At 44.0% G+C, this 22,543-nt stretch overlaps 1 protein-coding gene across 1 annotated transcript in view; it reads left to right on the forward strand.

Moving 5' to 3' along the window:
* cacna1db (calcium channel, voltage-dependent, L type, alpha 1D subunit, b) overlaps positions 1-22,543 on the forward strand; it is a 681,678-nt gene that overhangs the window by 371,616 nt on the left and 287,519 nt on the right. The window contains exons 21-25 of the mRNA XM_078543507.1: positions 953-1,012; positions 13,838-13,944; positions 21,163-21,250; positions 21,342-21,449; positions 21,548-21,600. Of these exons, the coding sequence (XP_078399633.1) occupies positions 953-1,012; positions 13,838-13,944; positions 21,163-21,250; positions 21,342-21,449; positions 21,548-21,600 (416 nt within the window). The remainder of the gene's footprint in view (positions 1-952; positions 1,013-13,837; positions 13,945-21,162; positions 21,251-21,341; positions 21,450-21,547; positions 21,601-22,543) is intronic.

Here is a 22,543-nt window from a genome sequence, read left to right on the forward strand (position 1 = left end):
CAGGGTCATTGAATATTTTTAAGGCTGAGTTAGATAGATTCTTGATTGACAAGGAAGTCAAAGGGTATAGGGGATAGGAAGGTAAGTCAAGTTCAGGCCACAATCCGATCAGACATGATCTTATTGAATGGCAGAGCAGGCTCAAGTGGTTAAATTGCCTACTCCTGTTCCTAATTCATATGTTCGTATGTTCATTAAGATTGTAGAAACATAGAAAATAGGAACAGGAGTGGCCATTCAGGCCTTTGAGCCTGCTCCACCATTCACTATGATTATGGCTGATCCTCTATCTTAACGTCTCCCCATACCCCTTGATGCCTTTAGAGTACAGAAATCTATTTCCTTCTTAAATATGTTCAGTGGCTTTTCCTTCACAGCCTTCTGTGGTAGAGAATTCCATAGGTTCTCCACCCTCTGAATGAAGAAGCTTCTCCTCATCTCAGCCCTAAATGATCTACCCCATATCCTGAGACTGTGACACCTTGTTCTAGACCCCCCAGCCAGAGGAAATATCATGGCTGATCTTCTAACTCAACTTCACCTTCCCACACTATCTGCATATCCCTTAATTTCCTTAGTACTCAAAAATCTAATATAACACAAGGTCAAGATTCACAAAGTTTTTTTTTATCAAGGTAAAAATACGCATTCTTATGCATATAGCACCTGACATATATTGAATAAATGAGTCATTGGATTTAATGAAAAGAAGATTAATTTACTTTTTCCATTGTTTTCTTAGTCATAATTATATTAGAATAGAATTATAGATTCACAGAATTACATATAAGTAACAAGTCATTTTCCTTTCAGAGACTGTTCCTTTAGTTAAGGTGACTGAAGGTTTTACAACATTCATCAATCAACGGTGCTGGAAATCTATATTAATTCTCTAATACTTTTGGTGACCTATTTCCAGATTGTTCTGAACATTTATATTCTGCCGTTACAGATTCTTGGTTACTTTGACTATGCTTTTACTGCCATCTTTACTGTTGAAATCCTGTTCAAGGTAATACGCTGTTTGCTTCTCCTGCCTTAATGAAATCTTATGTAAAATAAAACGTTTAAATATTTGCTTACTTTACAGATCCTAGGCTATGCAGATTATGTCTTCACTAGTATGTTTACATTTGAAATCGTATTAAAGGTAACAAAGGTTCAAGATTGCCATGTGTGATAACTGATGGATTTATCTCTTCTTGGCATCAAAATCACATAATAGGTGACAGCATGATACACCTATTCTGGGCAGTGTTTTTGCACTGAATGACATACCTAATCCACTACTATGAACTCTATCATTGGCCAGTTTAAATCATTGGCTGGTGTAAATCATGTAGTTGTGATTTTTTTCAACCTGTATACTTTAATAGAAGTCTGCGAACTGAAGGCAAATAATCAAGGTAATAATGCATGTCATTTTCTAAACTCTCTTTCTCAAGCACATTAACTCATTTAATTGCACAGCAAATCAGATCAGAACTTTTATTCAATTAGAGGTCTCAAGAAAAAAAAAATGGAGAATCCACCTTGGGTCAACCATTCAACTTTCTGTCTTTGATTCGTTGTTTCTATAAAAATGTAAAAATAATTCAATAAAATATCAGGAAAATAAAATGTTTTAACCTTCACCCAAGAGAATGAGGATGAAGGTATCGCACTCAGGGAGAGAGACTGCGAGGTTTTTAAGCAAATTGATATAGGGAGTGACAAGGTATTGGAGGTGTTGGCAGGCTTAAAAGTGGACAAATCTCCAGGTCCAGATGATTTGTGTCCCAGACTGCTGAGGGAGGCAAGGGAGGGGATCGCAGGGGCTCTGACCCAAATTTTTAATTCCTCTCTGGCCACGGGGGAGGTGCCAGTGGACTGGAGAACAGCTAATGTGGTTCCGCTATTTAAGAAGGGTTGTAGAGATAAGCCAGGGAACAACAGGCCAGTGAGTCTCACGTCAGTGGTAGGGAAACTATTGGAGAATGTTCTGAAGGAGAGTATCTATCTCCACTTGAAGAGGCAAGGTTTGATCAGGGATAGTCAACATGGCTTTATCAGAGGGAGGTCATGCCTAACAAATTTGATTGAATTTTTTGAGGAGGTGACCAGGTGTGTAGATGAGGGTAGTGCAGTTGATGTAGTTTATATGGATTTCAGCAAAGCCTTTGACAAGGTCCCACATGGGAGTCTTATAAAGAAGGCAAAGGCACATGGGATACAGGGTAATTTTATAAGGTGGATTCAAAATTGGCTTAGTTGTAGGAGACAGAGGGTGATGACAGAAGGATGCTTTAGTGACTGGAAGCCAGTGTCCAGTGGCGTATCACAGGGATCTGTACTCAGTCCCCTATTATTTGTCATTTATATAAACCACACAGATGACTATGTGGGGGGTAGGTTTAGTAAGTTTGGGGATGACACAAAGATTAGCCGGGTGGTTAACAGTGAGGTTGAGTGTCTTGGGCTACAGGAAGATATAGACGGGATGGTCAAATGGGCAGATAAGTGGCAGATGGAATTTAACCCTGAAAAGTGTGAGGTGATACACTTTGGAAGTATTAATTTGACAAGGAAGTATTAAATGAACGGCATGACACTAGGAAGTTCTGAGGAACAAAGGAACCTTGGCTCGTGTGTCCATAAATCTCTGAAGGCAGAGGGGCATGTTAGTGGGGTGGTGAAAAAGGCATATGGGACACTTGCCTTTATCAATCGAGGCATAGATTACAAAAGTAGGGAGGTCATGTTGGAGTTGTATAGAACCTTGGTGAGGCCACAGCTGGAGTACTGTGTGCAGTTCTTGTCGCCACATTATAGGAAGGATGTGATTGCACTGGAGGGGGTGCAGAGGATATTCACCAGGATGTTGCCTGGGATGAAATATTTAAGTTATGAAGAGAGGTTGGACAGACTTGGGTTGTTTTCGTTGGAGCAGAGAAGACTGAGGGGTGACCTGATCGAGGTGTACAAGATTATGAGGGGCATGGACAGGGTGGATAGGGAGCAGCAGTTCCCCTTAGTTGAAGGGTCAGTCACAAGGGGACATAAGTTCAAGGTGAGGGGCAGGAGGTTTAGGGGGGATTGAAGGAAAAACTTTTTTACCCAGAGGGTGGTGACGGTCTGGAATGCACTGCCTGGGAGGGTAGTGGAGGTGGGTTGCCTTACATCCTTTAAAAAGTACCTGGATGAGCACTTGGCACATCATAAGATTTAAGGCTGTGGGCCAAGTGCTGGTAAATGGGATTAGCTGGGTAGGTCAGGTGTTTCTCATGTGTCGGTGCAGACTCGATGGGCCGAAGGACCTCTTCTGCACTGTGATTCTGTGATTCTGATTCTTAATAGAATTTATTCTTGTATTAATTCCATTTACTGCCATGGTGCTGCCCATTATATCAGTATTTGCTGCATGTACCAGTTTAATGCAAGTCACTACTTTGAGAGCGTAGAGAAAGCACAGCCCTGAGTTATACTCCCTTTCTTGCAGTCATGCTATCTCTACAGCAGGCTCAGAGCTCTGTTTGTATGGGCAGAATTTTCTAGTTCGCGTGCGGGGGCGGGCCCGATAGGCCGACGTGTAAAATGACACGTGATGACGTCGGGCGTGCATTCCGACGTCACCGCGCGCCATCACAATATTTCGGAAGGCGGGCCTGCTATGAGTTCTTAATTGCTGGGCCAGTTAAGGCCCTTGAGACAACAGTTGAAGACGATTTTTCGCAGTCCGTGTGATTTTCTGTGCGTCGCCTGGGTGCAACGAGCAGGTGGATAGGCCACATTTTTAAAAACCTCATCCACAGGCAGGATAAGAGGGGTGAGTGGGCTCGCTAATGCGAGTAAATATAACTTTAATTTATTACTTATTGCTACTTGCTTGTGTGAACAAGACAACTTCATTTCGCTTCAGAGTTGCTTTGACAGAAAGAACAGGCTTCAGTTCAGGACTCTGGAGGAATCAAAACACTTGGGGCCTTCCAGGTATCACACAGCCTTCTCTTACCCTGGGAATGTGGATTGTGCTTTCCGTTGGGGGCACCTCCTATGAGAAGGGAGGGCCAGAAGGGAGAGGAGGCCAGGAGCCCATATTCAGCCTCCCGGGGAGCCACCTGTGGGAGGATAGGCGCCGGCACAAGGGGCGCAGGGCCAACAGAAAGTCCAAGGCGGAAGGGGCTGCAGAAGACAACACTATCCTGCTGCCAGGGTTTACATACAGCGATGCAGCTACCTCAATATGTCTGAGGTGCAGTGCTGAAGGAGGCTACGTCACTCGAGGGAAACAGTGACCTCCATCTGTCAGACGATCAGCCCTGAGATCAGCTCCAACTGTTTGGGTGGGCACCCCATGCCAGTGGCGCTGAAGGTCACGGTTGCCCTCAACTTCTGTGCCTCCGGTTCTTTCTAGGAGTTGGTGAGTGATCTTTGTGGAGTCTCCCAATCAGCTGTCCACAGCTGTATCAAGTTGGTGGCAGACGCTCTGTTCAGGCTTGCATTGACTTTCATTCACTACCACTCGGATGAGGCCAGCCAAGCAGAGCATGCCAGAGGCTTTGCCGCAATTGCTGGGTTCCCCCGGGTCCAGGGTGCAATCGATTGCACGCATATGGCCATCAAGGCGCCAGTGGGTGAGCCGGGAGCTTTAGTCAACAGGAAGGGCTTCCGCTCCATGAAGGTGCAGATAATGTGTGACCATAGGATACAGATTCTGCAAGTCTGTGCAAGGTACCCAGGCAGCTCCCATGACGCATACATCCTGAGACACTCCCAGGTGCCGAGGCTCTTCAGAGTTCCAGCCCGGCTGGATGGATGACTGCTGGGTGACAAGAGCTATCCCCTCAAAGGGTGGCTCATGACGCCTCTCTGACATCCAAGAACAGAGGCCGAGCAGCGATTCATTAGGAGCCATGCCTCCACAAGGGCCGTGGTAGAGAGAACCATCGGTCTTCTCAAGATGCACTTCCGATGCCTTGACTGTTCAGGGGGCACACTCCAATACCCCCCACATTGTGTGTCACTGATAGTGGTTGCAGGCTGCGCTCTCCACAACCTGGCGCTGGAAAGGGGGGACGCAGTGGAGGAAGAAGATGTAGACGCAGATGCTTTGGCTGCAGACGATGAGTCCAGTAGTGAGTCCGAGGACAAGCACGCTCAGGAGAATGCTGAGGGGATAGATGCTGACCTGGGCACCCTCCAGGGAGGCAGGGACACCTGGGAGGCTTTGATCCAACGCTCCTTCAGCGAGCCTACCAAAGATGAGTCACCAACACATGCCAGGGCTGCAGGCTCCATAATCGATACCTGAGAGCAACATTTACCTGGTTAGCAACATTAACTATGTGCCATTTCAATAAAGCTCAATGACAAACAAGTCACTCATAACATCATTAGTTCCCCTTCACCTGCAGAACTAATGAAGCACCCAGAGGTTTGTTGAGAACCAAAACATTTAATGATTGGCAACTTGGCATACAGAAATCAAAGAACATTAAAAGGTGTTGAACAGCACACCTACTTAAAAGTAACTTAAAATTGGGGCAAAAGAAAACCACGAATGATAAGCCCGTGTTGTGCCTAAGGTGATTTACACTTAAGCTTGCGGGTGCTATGTGTAGGTGCTCCCCTCGCTGGCACCGGCATTGGAGACAGCCTGCTCACTTTGCTGTCCTGTTGGCCTTGATGGCCTTGGCGGGCGTTCTCTGGCTCATGGAGCCTGTGCTGGCCCCGACTGAGAGAGAGCGGCCAGTGGCACGGCTGGCATCTCCCAGTCGCTGCAGCCTCGTCAGATGCTATGGTCACTGGCAGAGGGGCAGAGGAGCTGTTGCCATCATCTGTAGCGCCCTGCAAGGAGCCCGCAGATACGACAGGCAGTTCGTGCACCAAAGTGAGGTCGCTTTGGACCTCCCTGCTCACCATTGATGGATGGGCACCTAGCTGGGATACTGAGTGCCCAATCCATCTCCCACACTGACACAGACCGCCTGAGGTCATTGCCACTGTGAGGGTTTGCAGGTCCCCGGGAAGGCCTGAAACAAAAACAAAAATAGCTGGAAAAACTCAGCATGTCTGACAGCATCTGCGGAGAGGAACACAGTTAACGTTTTGAGTCCGTATGACTTCTTCAGAACTAAAGAAATATAGAAATGTGATGAAATATAAGCTGGTAAAGAGGGGTGGGACAAGTAGATCTGGCTAGAGGGCCAGTGATAGGTGGAGGCAAAGGAGAGATTGCCAAAGATGTCGTAGACAAAAGGACAAAGGGGTGTTGATGGTGGTGATATTATCTAAGGAATATGCTAATGGTGACATTAAGGGTAGAAAGCAGGACAAACAAGTGGCAGATAGCCCTAATGGGGGTGGGGTGGGGGGAAGGGATCGAAATGGGCTAAAAGGTGGAGATAAAATGATAGATTTAAAAATAGGTGGGAAAATAAAAATATATTTTAAAAAACAGGAAGGCCTGATTGTTCTCCTGGAGGAGCCTCTCCATGAGATTCTCCACTTTCTCCAAGGAGGAGGCAGTGCGCTCGGCCATGAGGGTCATTACATTGCTCATGCTCCGCATGGACTCCTCCATCATGGAGACCATGGCACGCATTCCCTCATGTTTCTCTCCCGCACACACTGCTGGACTTCCAGCATCTGCTGCCTCAGGGACTGCCTCACCGCTGTGTACTGAGCTGACGCCTTGCCACCCCCACTTGAGGAAAACCTTGCAGGGCTCGTCCGATTTGTGACCTTGGAGCCACCATACACTCATTCTAAGCAGCCAGGGCTGACCCCCTTGCCCAGATGCTGCCTCCATCGCATTTGCCACTCACCCTCTAAGACATTCCAAACCCACGACCGCTACCGCCTAGAAGGACAAGGGCAGCAGACAGATCGGAACACACCACCTGGAAGCTCCCCTTGAAGTCACTCAGCAACCTGACTTGGAAATGTTTCGCCACTCCTCCACTGTCGCTAGGTCAAAATCCTGGAATTTACCCTCAAACAGCATTGTGGGTGTTCCTGCACCACATGCAGTGGATCCAGAAGGCAGCTCACCACCACATTCTCACAGGCAACTAGGGATGGACAATAAATGCTAGCCCACTCAACAAAGACCACATCCCGTGAATGAATGAATACAAAAACAAACTTCTGAGTTGGGTGGGGGGGACCCTAACTGCTGTGCTAAGTGATCTGTGCCAACACGGTACTCACCCTTCATGAACGCTAGGAGGTCATTAAACCGCTTACGGCACTGCACCCAGGTGCGTCTCACCATATCGTGGGAGCTGACCCATTCTGCCACCTCCTCCCAGGTTAGGTGGGGTGGCCTCCTCCTCCTGTCCCTTGGCACCAGGATCTCGCAGCGTGTTGCCTCCTCCTCGAGGAAGGCAGCGGGGCACTCATCCGAGAACCTCGGGGCTCACTGCCCCGCTGACCTGCCCTCCCGCCTGGCATGCTTTCCGAGGACGTTATCCATTATACTCCTGAACGGCATCAGTGGCAGCCTTAGGACGGCTGCCTGCGCTGTTTTTAACTAGGCCGCCAGGTCGCCATTGGACCCGGCAGTCATTGGCCTCCTGCCGCTGCCCACCCCTACCCGCTGATCTTGGAAGCCGCGATTTACACTGGGCAGGCCTTAATTGGCCCACCCACGTAAAATGGTGCTGTGGAGCCGATCGCGGGTGGCGATCGGTTCCATACCCACCTGCGTCCGCTCGTGTCCAGCCTGCCCGCCATAAGAAGAATCTTGGCCTATGTGTTTGAATGCGTGTAGAGGGCTTCAATTACTAATGCTAATGACTTTTGACATTTAATTTGGCAATTTAAGAGCTGTCAACTCTTTTTGAACAGTAGAAACTGATAGGTGGTCAAGTATACAATATGGGCACATTTGAACTTAAAATTTTAAAAATTAACTTTTCACTGGGAGCATCTATGCTATTTGAAGCTGAGATCATGCTTTCTTCTTAGCTGATCTCACACTGTTTCTGGTAACTATCTGGATATAATTTGATATTAACTGAAATTATACCTCAGATCCTGTGTTGCCATAAGAAAACCAATTCATATTCATGCAAGATCTGCAATGTTTCTGGATAATTTCCATTTTATTGATCAGGTAGTAACACTAAACTCATGTAAAATATGCAAATAAACTTGCAGAGGTCATCCTGACAACCCAAACTTCATACAGGAAGAGTTGTATGCATCCAAATTTTCAACTAATATTTAAAAAACGGAGAAAAATTGGAGCTGCAGTCTTTTATACTGTTCAGATGATTAAGTGATTAACTGTTGTGCGATTAAATGGGGGATGCTGTATGCAACTAACACCAACTCACAGATGCATGGTAAAGGTATCTATATACCTCTCTATCAGTTTCCATTAAGTAGTCATTACAGCACAGAAGGAGGTAATTTGGCATGCTCTCTGGAGCAATCCAGTCCAATCAGCCCCATTCCCTAGATCTATCCCAGTAGCTCAGTAAGTTTATTGTGCTCAAATGCACATCCACTTTTTAAAAAAAATCATTCATCATCTCTGTTTCCACCACCCTTGCAGGCAACAAGTTCCAAGTTATTACCACTCACTGTGTAAAGAAGTTCTTCCTCACATCCCCCTGCAACTCTTGCCCAAAACCTTAAATCTGTGCCCCATAGTCCTTGTACAATTAGCAAATGGGAACAGCTTTTCTTTATTTACCTTATCTAAACCTGTCATAATGTTGTGCACCTCTATCAAATTTCCCCTCAATCTCTTTTACTCCAAGAAGAACAACCCCAGCTTCTCCAACCCGACCTTGTAGCTAAGAACCTTCATTCCTGGAATCATTCAGGTAAATCTTCTCTGCACCCTCTCAAGAACCCGCACACCTTTCCTAAAGTGTGGCAACCAGAATTGGACACAATACTCTAGTTGTGACCTAACCAAAGCTTTATAAATAGACTCATAGACATTTACTGCACAGAAAGAGGCCATTCGGCTCATCGTGTCCACGTCGGTCAATCAAGATCTGACTACACTAATCCCATGTGAATATCTAAATACTTCTTAAATGTTATGAGAGTTTCTGACTCAGCCATCCTTTCAGACATTAAGACCTAGACTCCCACCACCCTCTGGGTGAAAACATTTCTACTCAACTCCCCTCTTTGCCTTCTACCTCTTACCTTAAATCTATGCCTCCTGGTTATTGACCCCTAATTACTAATGGAAAAAGTGCCTTCCTATGCCCCTCATAATCTTATACACCTCTATCAGGTCTCCTCTCAACTTTCATTGCTCCAAGGAAAACAACCCCAGCCTATCCAATCTTTCCTCATAGCTCCGACCCTTCAGCCCGGGCAGCATCCTGGTAAATCTCCTCTGCACCCTCTCCAGTGCAATCACGTCCTTCCTATAATGTGACCAGATCTGCACACAGTAATCCAGTTGTGGCCTAACCAGTGTTTTATACAGTTCCAGCATAACCTCCCTGCTCTTGTATTCTATGCCTTGCCTAATAAAGACATGTAGCCCATATGCCTTCTTAACCACTTTATCTACCTGCCCTGCTATCTTCAGGGATCTCTGTATATGCACACCAAGGTCCCTCTGATCTGCAGTACTTTCCAGGGGCCTACCATTCATAGTGTAATCCCTTGCCTTGTTAGCCCTCCCCAAGTGCATTACCTCACACTTCTCCAGGTTGAATTCCATTTGTCTCTGCTCTGACTAGTCTATTGATATTATCCTGCAGTTTACAGCTATCCTCCTTACTATTTATCACCGTACCAATTTTTGTGTCATCCGTGAACTTCTTGATCACACCCTCTACATTTAAGTCCAAATCACTTATGTACACCACAAACAGCAAGGCCCCAGCACAGAGCCCTGTGGAACTCCACTGGAAACAGACTTCCAGTCATAGAAACATCCCTCTACCATCACCCTTTGCTTCCTGCCTGTCAGCCAATTTTGGATCCAACGTGCCACGTTGCCTTGGATCCAATGGGCTCTTACTTTCTAGACCAGCCTGCCATGAGGCACCTTATCAAAAGCCTTGCTAAAGTCCATGAAAACCACTTCAAATGCATTACCCTCATCAACACTTCTGGTTACCTCCACAAAAAGTTCGATCAAATTTGTCAAACTTTACCTTCCCTTAACAAATCCATGCTGACTACCCCTGATTAATCCATGTTTCTCCAAGTGCAGATATATTCTGTCCCTCAGAATTCCTTCTAGTAACTACCCCACCACCGAGGTTAGACTGACTGGCCTGTAATTTCCTGCTCTATCCCTTCCTCCACTTTTTAATAATGGAACAGTGTTAGCAGTCCTCCAGCCCTCTGGCACCTCACCTGTGGCCAGAGAGGATTGAAAATTACTGCCAGGGCCCCTGACATCTTTTCCCTTGCCTCCCTCAGCAGCCTGGGATACATCTCATCTGGGCCTGCAGATTTATCCACTTTTAAGGCTGCTAAAACCGCTAGTACTTCCTCTATCTCTATGTTAATTTCCTCTAATATATCACAGTCCTCCACCCTGACATCTATACCTGCGACATCCTTCTCCATTGTGAAGACCAACGCAAAGTATTCATTGAGGACCGTACCCACATCTTCTGGGTCTACACACAGATTACCTCTATGGTCCCTAATTGGCTCTACTCATTCCCTAGTTATTCTCTTGCTCTTTATATATTTAAGAAACCCCTTTGGGTTTTCCTGAACATTAAATGTTCAGCATAACTGCCCTGCTTTTGTACTCAATTTATGATGCGCTCTATTTATGAATACCAATATCATATAAGCTTTTATATTACTCCCTCAATATCTCCTACCACCTTTAAAGACCTATGCACTTGAACCCTCAAGTCCATCTGTTCCATTTAAAACTGTTCCATTTAGTCTATATTGTTTCTCCCCATCCTTTCTTCTAAAAGGCAGGAAAAGGGATTTCCTCACACTTCTCTGTGTAAATTCCATCTGTTGCTTATCTGCCTATTCTGCTAACCTATCTGTGTCTTGTTGAAATCAATTGGTATCATCCTCACTCCTCCAAGTTTGGTATTATTGGCAAATAATGAAACATTGCTCTTTATTTCAATATCTAAGCTATTTATATATATCACAAAATGCAAGTGGTCCTAGCACTGACCCTTTGGGAACACCACTGTCTACCATCCTCCAGTCTAAACAACCATTTACCAAGCCTCGTTTTCATATCTAACAGTGAGCCTCCTATTCCATGAGCCTCAGTTTTGTTAGTAAGCCTTTTCTCTGGTACTTGGTCAAAGACTTTCTTTAAATCCATATAGACAACAGTCATTGCTGTCCCTCCATCAACATTTTGTTTTACTTCATCAAAAAATTCAGTTAGAGTAGTCAGACATGATACTAAGATTTCACTGAAATACCTAATGTACTTGGTTACACGTAGGTAGGCAAAAAAACATTTATTAAACCAAATGTTTATAACATAAAATTCATATAAAATTGAAGAAAAATACTTCTGAAAATCAATTGTACTGTTGACACAAATTCCATCTACTAAATAATATTCCTGGGTTCACGAACGAAAAGGGATCAAACCTGATCCTGTATTTCATTCATCTACTCACTGGGTAAACTTGAAGACCAACCTCCTCATTGCCCTTTAATGTTTTAATAGTTTGTTCCAAATTTCTTACCCAAATGTGTGCACAATGCTGTCAACTGCAGATTTAATAAAGTCTTTCAAGACTGATGATATTGAACATTTTTAAACAAAATTAATGAATGCTTAACAAAGTGGTTATGTTTCCCAAATTTTCGCAATGCCACTTCCCCCTTTAAGTATGTAGGGAAACAGAGTGACACTCTTTTTTCTGTTATTTCTCCATAATAAGCATTTTTAACTTTTCTTGTGTGAGCATGATGGTTTTACTTCAGTATGGTGACTTTCTCCAGCATGGCCAGGCTACAAAGATTACAGTGCTAAAATGTTGATATTCTGCTTTCAGTACTTTTTTATGTCAACAATTTACAACAAAACAACTAACACTGCAAGAGGATGGTACCACAGATGCTGGAAATCTGAAACAAAAATTGAAAATGCTGGAGCGGTGACCTGTCATACCTAAAATGTTAAATCTATTTCTCTCACCACAGATGCTGCCAGACCTCCTGAGTATTTCTAGCATCTTCTATTTTTATGATTAACACTGCAAAGTTTATTGCAAATGCAACTAAGGCATTTAACCATTTTCCTTCATGAAGTCTCCACATCTGTACTAATAAAGCCAAAGGCTCATTGCAGGTTTGAGAAAATTTCACAAACCTTGGCTTGGAAATGATCCATGCCTCCTCCTATTTAACAGAAGAAAAGTGTTACTGACAAATGGTTACTTTAAATGTATCTGAAAATAAATGTAAAGTCTGACGTGTTCTTGTCATAGGAGAAAAATGTATACATTTGTATATAACTGCAGAATATAATGCTTGAATCAGATTAGTGATGTCAATGTTACTTAATCTCAAATTACACAGCTGTTTGAAGAGTAAACTTTGCAAATGATTTTTGTGATGTTTAATTTGCAGTTATATTTTAACTGTTCTGATTAATTGGCCCCAGCGGGAGTGAGTGGGAGAGGGATTGAGGTGTAACAGTCATAAAACCCAGAGTTATTAGTTTCTCAGAGTTGCTGCTATTAGGATTTAAATTTTGGACTCCGTTTTCCAGGCAGCAGCTAATCAGATTGAGGATGGGAAATCTTACAGCACCAGGCCAGAGCCGGGGAGTGCAGAGAAGAAGTAGAGGGAAAGATTGTGGCTCAGGTGGAAACATGGTGGGGTAGAGATTGGCTATGTGGATAGATTGCCGGGGAGGTATGTGTGGAGAGACCAGGGAGGGAGCAGTACAGACTGTGGACAGGATTGGGGGTAGGAAAGGTGGGCTATGGATAAATCACAGGCTGGAGAAACTGTAGGGTAGGAGGAAGGCCATAAATAGGCCACAGTGCCTGATCGCAGGGACTGTGAAACAGTTTGATTGGGGAGGCCAGAGGAAGCACTTCTGCTCCTTCAGGCCTAAAAGCTGTGCTGGAAAGAACTTCTCTGTTGTATCTGGCTGTTCTTTGTGTTTCCCACGTCCTGGAAATCCTAGCCCACAACCATTAATTTTAAAACAGAGCTAAAATCTGAGGCATGCAGCCTCATTGAAATATCCAAAATAGGGATCCAGATCTGGAGTAAAGGTTTGTTGCCTGTCCGAATTAAAACTGGAAGTAAAGGCTGGCTGGGGTTGGGTTTCCCATCTTTGAATTATTAACCCACCCCTCTCCTGCTTGTCCTGTGCAGTTAAAACTCTCCTCATTAAGGGTACCTTTCTAATTGCCAAAAATGAACATTATAGTGAATGAACCAATAAAATTTGCCCTTACATTATGTCAACTGGTATATTCAACAGCAACAACTTGCATATATACAGTGCCCCAATAGCCTAGTAAAATGTCCCAAGACATTTTGCTTTAGCATTCTCAGATAATATTTGACACTGACCACATAAGGAGACATTAAGGCGGGTGTTTGGTCAAATATATAGGTTTAAGGAGTGTCTTATAGGAAAAGAGAGGCTGAGAGGTTTATGGAAGGAATTCCATAGCATACGGTCTAGACAGCTGAAGTCATGTCCATCAGTGGAGGAGCAAGGAAAATCAAAGTTTCAACATTTCTGATCTTCAGTTGCCAGTGCTATTCTTTTTTCTGCATTGCATTCTAAAAGAAATGAATTGTTACAATGGTAGGGAGAGTTAATAAATTATACTGGGCAGACATTGCAAATATTCAAACTATTTATTTATATTTTACACCTTTCCGTGCTTTACTTCTTCAGATGATGACGTATGGAGCATTTTTACACAAAGGTTCCTTCTGTAGAAATTATTTCAACTTGTTGGACATCCTGGTTGTGGGTGTGTCACTCATTTCTTTTGGAATTCAGTAAGTATCTGTTTTTATTAAATTAGCATCAACAATTTCAGAATACTCTGACTTTATATTATATCACAACAGTACAATGGCTTATTTTTCTTTTTACAAAGCATTTGTTACCATAAGCCAGCCATTCTATAAATTGGCTAGTTTCTTATAACTTTGAATAGATAATAAGTGGACTTAGTTAAATATAAAAATTCAATGCCCTTTATAAAGTACAATAAAGGAATGAGTGATGCAGATATTGATGAAAATTTGTGGAAGCACTTCTTTCTGGCTTGAAAATTAAATAAATACTGTGTTATATTAAACTTCGCAAAGCTCTGTGAAGTATCGTGAATGATGATAGAATCATAGATTGGTTGCAACACAGAAAAGGTCCATTCGGCCATCGTGTCCCTGCTGGTCCTTGGCAAGAGCAACTCAGCTCATCTCACTCCCTGCCCTTTTCCCGTAGTCTTGCAATTTGTTTTCTTCAAATGCTTATCCAATGCCCTTTTGAAATCCACAATTGAATCTGCCTCCACTAAATTCTCATGCAAGTAGTTGATGATCCCTTCAAATAGTGCTGCCACATCCAGTCGTAAATGGTGGTGCACAATTAAACAACTAACCAGAGGAGGAGGCTGCACAAGTATTCCCATCCTCACTGATGGCTCTTCACTCATTGTAATGAAAATCCTGAATCGTCATTCAATTAATTTTTCCTGGAGAAGTTATGATTTTTATTAATTAATTTTCTACAGCAAATCCCTGATATTTATTCAATTCTTCCGAGTTTAGTCCAAATTTTTAATTATTTGACTTTCCCCAGCAAAGCCCTGAGTTTTTAATTTTCTCCTGTGAAACTCTGATCTTTCATTAATTTTCTCTGGAATAGCCTTGATTTTTATTTAATTAATTTTCCCCTAGTGAAGCCAAGCTTTAATTAATTTTATTGATTGAAGCCTAGAACTTATTTAAATAATGTTGCTCATTATTTTCTTAATCCAATGGGCAGAATTTTACCAGCCCCGTGGAAATAGGAATGTAAACAGAGGAGCTGGTAATATGGCATAGGCCTGCTCCCCGATGTTTTCCCACTACCAATCAATCTTACCAGATGTGGGTGGTGGGATGAATCAGTGGCAGACACATTGACGGCAGACAGGTAGTTAAGGTCGATTGGCAGCCAATTGCTAGGTATTTTCCTACCTTATCTGATTTTATCAACGGTGCATGGGATGCAAGGAGGCTAACACTCTTGCCTACTCCAATGAGATGAGATCCCAGTGACAGTTGAGTTGTGGAGGGCACTGGCAGCCAAATTTTGAAGCTGTCTGCACGCTGTGTCCTCAAGAAGTGACGCTATCAAGTTTGAAGACACTGTAGTGAGTAGGGCCATAGTGAAATCCTGTTAGTGGAAAGGTGTCTCCCAGGTCCACAGCAGCCACTAAGGTAGGACAAAGTTCCTGAGAGGCTCATTACAGTGGAAGCTTCATTAAGCTATGGGGTCAATATTTTCAGACTTTCAGTCCTCCAGTGAGGAGGAGAGTAGCACAGAGATGGTGATGCAGCCACATGGAGTGGTTATGCAGTGGCCTGGAGAGCTTCAGCAGGTTGAGGAAGCTAATGGATGTGGGCAAGCAGGTTGCATTGAGGTAAGAAGGCAGCCTCATGTTTGCATAATATGAGGCTGCCTTCTTATCCAGCCCAAACGTGTACCGTCAGAGGCTCAGCTTCATTGAAATGTCTGAGCACCAATATCTATGAAGACTCCATTTCTCAAGAAGCTGGTGGCGGAGATGTGAGATATGCTGGAGCAGGAGTTGAGTCTATGGGAATTGGTGGATACCCAATGTCTATAGCCTTAAATGTAAAGTTGGTACTCAACTTTTTTGCCTGCGGCCCATTCCATGGATCGTCAGGAAATCTATGTGGTATTTCTCAATCAACGGCTGGTCACTCCATAAAGGAGGTCACTGTTGCCACTGTTGGGCAGGCCAATATATCAAGTTCACAAGCAATGAATGTGGCATTTCCCAGCCAGCAGTGGGCATTCCATAAAGGAGGTCACCTTTGCCACTGTTGGGCAGGCCAATATATTAAGCTCACAAGCGATCAGACCAGTCAGCTTGAGAGTTGGCTTCAGGGCCAAGGCCGGATTTCCTCAGGTCCAGGGGAGCATTATTGACTGTGCTTATGTGGCTATCAGTGATCCTTCAGAGTAACCAGGCGCCTTTGTGAACAGGAATGGGTTCCGTTCCCTCATTATTCAAGTTCTCTGTGACTGCTGTAAGTGGATCATGCAGGAGTGTGTGAAGTTTATGGGAAGCTGCCATGACTTCTGCAGCCTTAGACATTCCGAATTACCTCAACTGTTCAGGCCTTTGTGGCTGAATCCTGGGGGAAAAAGAAACTGATGTGGCTTTTAAACCCTTTATGCAATCGTAACAAACAGGCAGAGGACATATGCAACTCTGCTAAATGACTACAAGGGCCACCTTCGAGCATTGGCCTTTGGCCTTTTGAAGATGAGGTTTAGGTGCCTGAAGGAGATGGCCCTGAAGGAAACCTGAAATATGTAACCTCTCAGGCAGGAGTTGGCGACTATTTTTAACTGAAGTATGTATTTAAAACCTTAGCCTAAAATAAAACCTAAGGGGAGCCCTAAGGTGAATTTTCAGCATTTCTAAACCAAGTACTTGGCAAATTCCCAAGTGCCTCTGGTATAATTTGCATATATAATAAAGTATTATAATATAATGTAATATATAATAATGTATTGAATTTATATATCAATAGAAATACAATCAAAATTAAAATAGACCTAACCCTGAATTATCATTTTTTGTTTATTTTTTAAGCTATAATTTTGACAGTAAAACCATCTTTTAGGACAAACTTTAAGTTAAGTTCTTAATCCAATGGGCAGAATTTTACCAGCCCCTTGGCCGGTATTAAGACAACTTTTTTGGCTATTGATTCTCGTGATAAAAAATAGCTTCTAATAACACATTGAGAATGATTTATCATCTCAGCTATATTAGAAACAATAATGATCACAGCCGTAAAACCTGTTCTTTGGACCAAGGGCATTATCCATAACCATGGTGTAGCTCTACCACTTCAACAGGTTTATTTAGAGCACGATGATATTTTTCTTAAAATAATCATTTCAACCTGTAAAGTGCAGCATAATGATTATCATTTTATCCCCACAATAAAAACATGGCTCTTATTTTCCTTGACTTATTTTTTTGGATCTTTTCATGTTAACACAAACCAACTGGAAAAGATTGGGAGCTGCAAATAAGATGATAAAGAGCCACATGCGACTCCCGAGCCACAGGTTGCAGACTTCTGGTCTAGAGTATCCCACATCATTGTCTCTGTTGCGCATTGCACAAACTGGCGCTCCAGAGACTAGTGGCATTGGAGCCAGAAGAAGACACTGAGCGAGCTACATCCTCAGAGGAGGAGGATGAGCATAAGATGCCTCAGTAGGTGCTAGCTGATGAAAATAGCAGCATGGGGCCCAGCTCACAGGAGAGTGACATGCGTGGCATGGAGCTTTGCGACTCTTTGATTAGCAGATGCTGCACATGAGGACAAGTGACACTGAACCAAAAAGTTCTCTCCCAGAGGCAAGCTTGCTGACCTTTCATGAGAGACTGTTACCATCTCTGTATACCCATCAGCACTATATGCCAGATGCTATATACACAGATGCTCATGAGATCCTCACTTTTACATACCAGCCATCTATTTGATTCTACGCCTGGCCCCTGTCAAAAAGTCAAAAAGCATTTAAATAAAAACATGAGTTATTGTACAATAAATGTCAAGACTTTTAACTCTTATTAAACACCAAATTCTTTCGCACCGAACAAATTATCACCCAATGAACCTCCAAGTACTAGACCATGTCTTTACACGCTCGCTTATGGTCACTTCTCTGGGGTGCTCCCATGTGCCTGGAGTTAATCTGGTGTCAGCCTGCTGCCTTTCCTGCTCTGGTGCATTAGATAGCCGTGGCATATGAGCTCTGGCTGTCTGAGCCATACTGGGGTGCGGCACATTTGGGGCCATCTGTATCTGTGCAGGGACAGCCTCAGTCATCAGACCAGCATGCAGCATTGGTATCACCATCAAAGTGGCCAAGGGTCTGCCTTCAGTTATCAAAGCACCTTGAAAGGAGCTCTCATTGCCTTCAGCCTGCCCCTCCTTAGCCCATTGAAGCCCCAAATGCTTTCCCATGATTGCCTGGAGTGGTTCAACTCGGGGCAACGGGGAGATGAATGATGGCTCACTCACCCACACTTGGCTCCACAGACTTCATGAATGAGGCTATGCTGTGGAGATCTGTGTATACCCCTGTATCCACTCCATGCTATGCTCCATGTGTTGCTCCATGAGGGTCACCAGTTTCTTGAGGGATGCCATGTGTTTACATGCCAGATATATGGAGTCACTCAGGGCATGGCTGAATACCTTCATCATTGGCACATGGGACTGCATTGCCTCTGGAAACCCTAACAGATTTTGCACGTTCTTGCTGCTGCAGCATCTGTTGCTTTGCTAATGATATCCGAGGCTCACCATCTGCAAGGAGCTGAGCATCACTGGGCGACTCCTCAGTCCTCCATGGGGAAGTGGCCACGGCTGTCACTGCCTCGGTTATCTCCTCCTTAACATATAAGCAGTGCCCACAGTGATTGTGTCATGTGTTCTTACATATGTAACCAATCCATTGACATAGATGTGTTGGAATAAAGTGGAAGAGTATCTTGAGATAGCATTGCATCCTGTGAGCTTTCCAGTATAGCCTGAGCATTTGCGTCTTTCCCGTCTGCTGCTCTACCTGCTGGAGGGAAATGATTTAAATGAAACTGCTGCTCCTTCAACCAACACCCAGTGTCTCCCCTTGGTCATGACCTTCATGTGGCTTTACAGGCTCATGCAGGTGCCACAGGTCACACACTGGGTGGAGTTTTGTGCCTTCCCCCATGGCGAGTTGGGTGGGGAGGTGCATTTAATCAGGCAGGAGGGTGGCGGGTGGGGATCCCGCTATCTTTCCTCCTCCACCCCAATTAAGTCTGTGGCGGGAAGGCCCATGGATAGCCTTCCTGCCGCGTTGCCGATTGAGGCCCTTAAGTAGACAATTAATGCCCACTTGAGGGCCTCATCCTCTTGCCACTAGTGGGTGGGGGACACGCCATTTGGAAAGCAAATGCTTGCGTATTTTCTTGCAGGCTCCCGAGGATGGGTCCCTCATTCAAAGGCAATTGGTGCTTAATTGAGGGACCCAGCATCAGGAAGGAAGGGCCCGCTGTGAGCCACCACCTGTCCTTATTACCGATTCACCGCCCCATCATCTGTGACCCTTCCCCACCCTGGATGCATCCAACGTTCCCTTTGCCAGACAGATTGCAGCAATTCAAGAAGAGGGCTCACCACCACCTTCTCAAGGGCAATTAGGATGAGCAACAAATGCTGGCTAAGCCCACATCCTATGAACGATAATAACAAAAGACAATAGGCAGAATCTTGTGGAGGCAACGGGAACCTTGGCTGTCGGCGAAACAGCAGGTGAGACCCCACCTCGCCTCTTTTCGGTAGGCCATCATCACTCACCTGTGCCTGCATCCATCCTTCATCTGAGGCATCGGGTGGGTGTAGTTCTAGCAGCATCCACTGCCTCACCTGTGCTGCAGCTGAGTACAGAAGAGCTGCTGACCTCTGATTGGCAGGCATATCTTGGTGGGTGGGGTTTCCATCCCTGGGCCTTACTGAAAAGCCACGAGGCAGGGTCTCACCTGCTGTTTAGCTGACAGCCAAGATTCCTGTTGCCTCCACAAGATTCTGCCCATTGTCTTCTGTTATTTTCGTTCATAAGATGTGGGCTAGGCCAGCATTTGCTGCCCATCCTAATTGCTCTTGAGAAGGTGGTGGTGAGCCGCCGCCTTGAATCAGTTTTGAATCAGCTGCAGTCTGTCTGGTAAAGTCAACGTTGGATGCAGCCATCACTTTATCCACTCCCCATAGCTTTTACAACTGTCTTTCCCTCAAATGCAGGCTGCCCTGCCGTGAGCCATCTGATCTCCCTGGTTGTTTCCTCTATCGGTGTTACCACGGCGATGGAAGGCACTCCACGATCATTAATTGTCTTGCTGCAAAGAATCCAGGTTCTTGCAACAACCTCCTTGGTTGCTAACTGTGACTGCCACCTTAAGCCATACCTCCTTCGTGAGGCTAACTGGCCTCCTCCCCCTTTACCTTGTCCACTCCACTCTACCTATATCCTCTTTCCCTGGCCTACTGTGGCTTTCTCTTCTGCCCTATTCTCACCCCTACACTACAAAATATACAACTACCAATATATATGAATAACCAATTCACATAATTATCATTGTGGCTTTTTCTGTATCTGGCTGATTTGTGGTTGATTCTGAGCTGCTACTACATAACATTCACTCACCATCCTGACTCGGAAGTATATATTGCCATTCCTTCACTGTCACTAGGTTAAAATCCTGGAACCCCATCCCTAACAGCACTGTGTTTGTACCTATATCACATGGACTGCAGCGGTTCGAGGAGGCAGCTCACCACCATTTTCTCAAGGGCAATTAGGGATGGGCAATAAATGCTGGCCTAGCCAGTGATGCCCACATCCCATGAATGAATAAAAAAAATAGCCTTTGATCATGCTTATGAAGGAATGTTTCTTTAAGATGGACATATTAAGATGCTAATTAAATATATACATAATGCATGTAATACACCTTCATATGGAAAACATAGCCACCACTAGAACAAATGAGAGGGATGTGGCCGTGCCCTAATCCCATATATTTTTAGCTTCAATGACATTTGTCAACTCTTTAGGCAAGGTTTCATCTTCGTATAGCATAGAGAATGTATCAAGGGGGGAGAACTGTTCTGGTTGCCACATGCCCAACATGTTTCATGCAGTCATAAGCTCTACTTTGTTTGGTAGGGCATTCAAAATAGTGCATTTACCAATTTGCTAGAAATATAAAGAAATCTTCATGAATACAGTAACAGTGTCACTACCCATGGCAACCAAAGCAATTCTTACCTAATATAATTATTGGTTTCTAAAAAAGCTAGCAAAAAGAAACAAAGAACTTGCATTTATAAATATCTTATTTCATCTTCTGGACCTCCAAAATTGTTTCATAAAAGAGTGAAAATGAATGGTTGCTTGTTTCCACACAGGTCTAGTGCTATTTCAGTAGTGAAGATCCTTCGTGTCTTAAGGGTGTTGAGGCCTCTTCGAGCAATCAACAGGGCGAAGGGACTCAAGGTATAATTTGACTATTTTCCATGTATCTAACTTCTTATGGCAATTTAAAGACTGTAACATTTTTGTTCACACTTCTTTTTTCATTTTACAGCATGTTGTCCAATGTGTGTTCGTTGCTATTAGAACTATTGGTAATATCATGATTGTTACAACTCTTCTACAATTCATGTTTGCTTGTATTGGGGTCCAGCTGTTCAAGGTAAATCCCTGATCATACTTTATTTACATTTTTCTTTCAGTTTAGACTAAAATTAAAATTTTTTCTAGCTTAATTTCAAATGTCTTATCATTTTCCAGGGCAAATTCTACCGTTGTACAGATGAAGCAAAACAATTCCCTGAAGAGTGCAAGTAAGAAACATACAGAACTAGTATATTTTTGTGATGAAGCGTTTTAATTTTGACGGTGATTTACTTCCTTCAGTCCATATGTTATTGATATACAGTAAACACAGTAAAAACATATAATGAAAATGTTAGGATATGAAATCCTACTTTTTTGACTAGTTCTGTGGTTTTCCTTGACAAGTACTACCTGCGGCAATGTTACTTTGAGAGGTGTAGGCTGTTCCTACCCCTGGTTTGTAGGTTTACTCTAGGCATCAACAACACGAAACTACCAAGTTTGTCCATACCAAGCAAGTTTATTTAGTGTTTCACAACTCTAACGAAATCTATACTCACGTATCCACATGGATCGGGTTGCTGGTTGCTTGGAAGGTCCGAGAATCAGATCTGAGGGGGTGATCAGTCCTCCTCGTTCTGATCTACAAGTAGTTGATCAGACCACTTCGCTCCCGAGTTAGCTAGCTTATCTCCTTCGGGGCACCTTCTCTTATACCCCGTTCTCCACATGCAGCCTGCGTGATCAGGCTTTGATAGGTCGACCCCAGTGTCCAGTTCTTGGTGATTGGTCTGTTGACCACTGACAGGTGTCACAAGTGTGCCACGTCCACCACAGTCGGTTGACCTTTCATCAGTTCAAACACCTGCTTGTTTTTCAAGGGTCTCATCTCTCAGTTTCTACTGCACATGGCAGCTAGTTCCCTTTGCTATTGTCTCTCAGGAAGTTAAGCAGACATTGTCTCATCCCGTGGCCTCTCGGGTCTCCGAGCAACCAGTCCCGATTACATTGTTAATGTATATTTAGTAGCCCTCCATTCCTTCACCTTACAGACCCCTGGACTTCAAAATGCTTACTTCCCCATTTCCTGTCTCACTTCACTATACATTACGTTTATTCAGCCAGTTCCATTTTTTTCCTTCAGACACTTGTTTTTCTCAAATCTGTGTA

Source organism: Cetorhinus maximus, chromosome 6 (genome assembly GCF_964194155.1).
Source record: "Cetorhinus maximus chromosome 6, sCetMax3.hap1.1, whole genome shotgun sequence".
Classification (NCBI taxonomy): domain Eukaryota; kingdom Metazoa; phylum Chordata; class Chondrichthyes; order Lamniformes; family Cetorhinidae; genus Cetorhinus; species Cetorhinus maximus.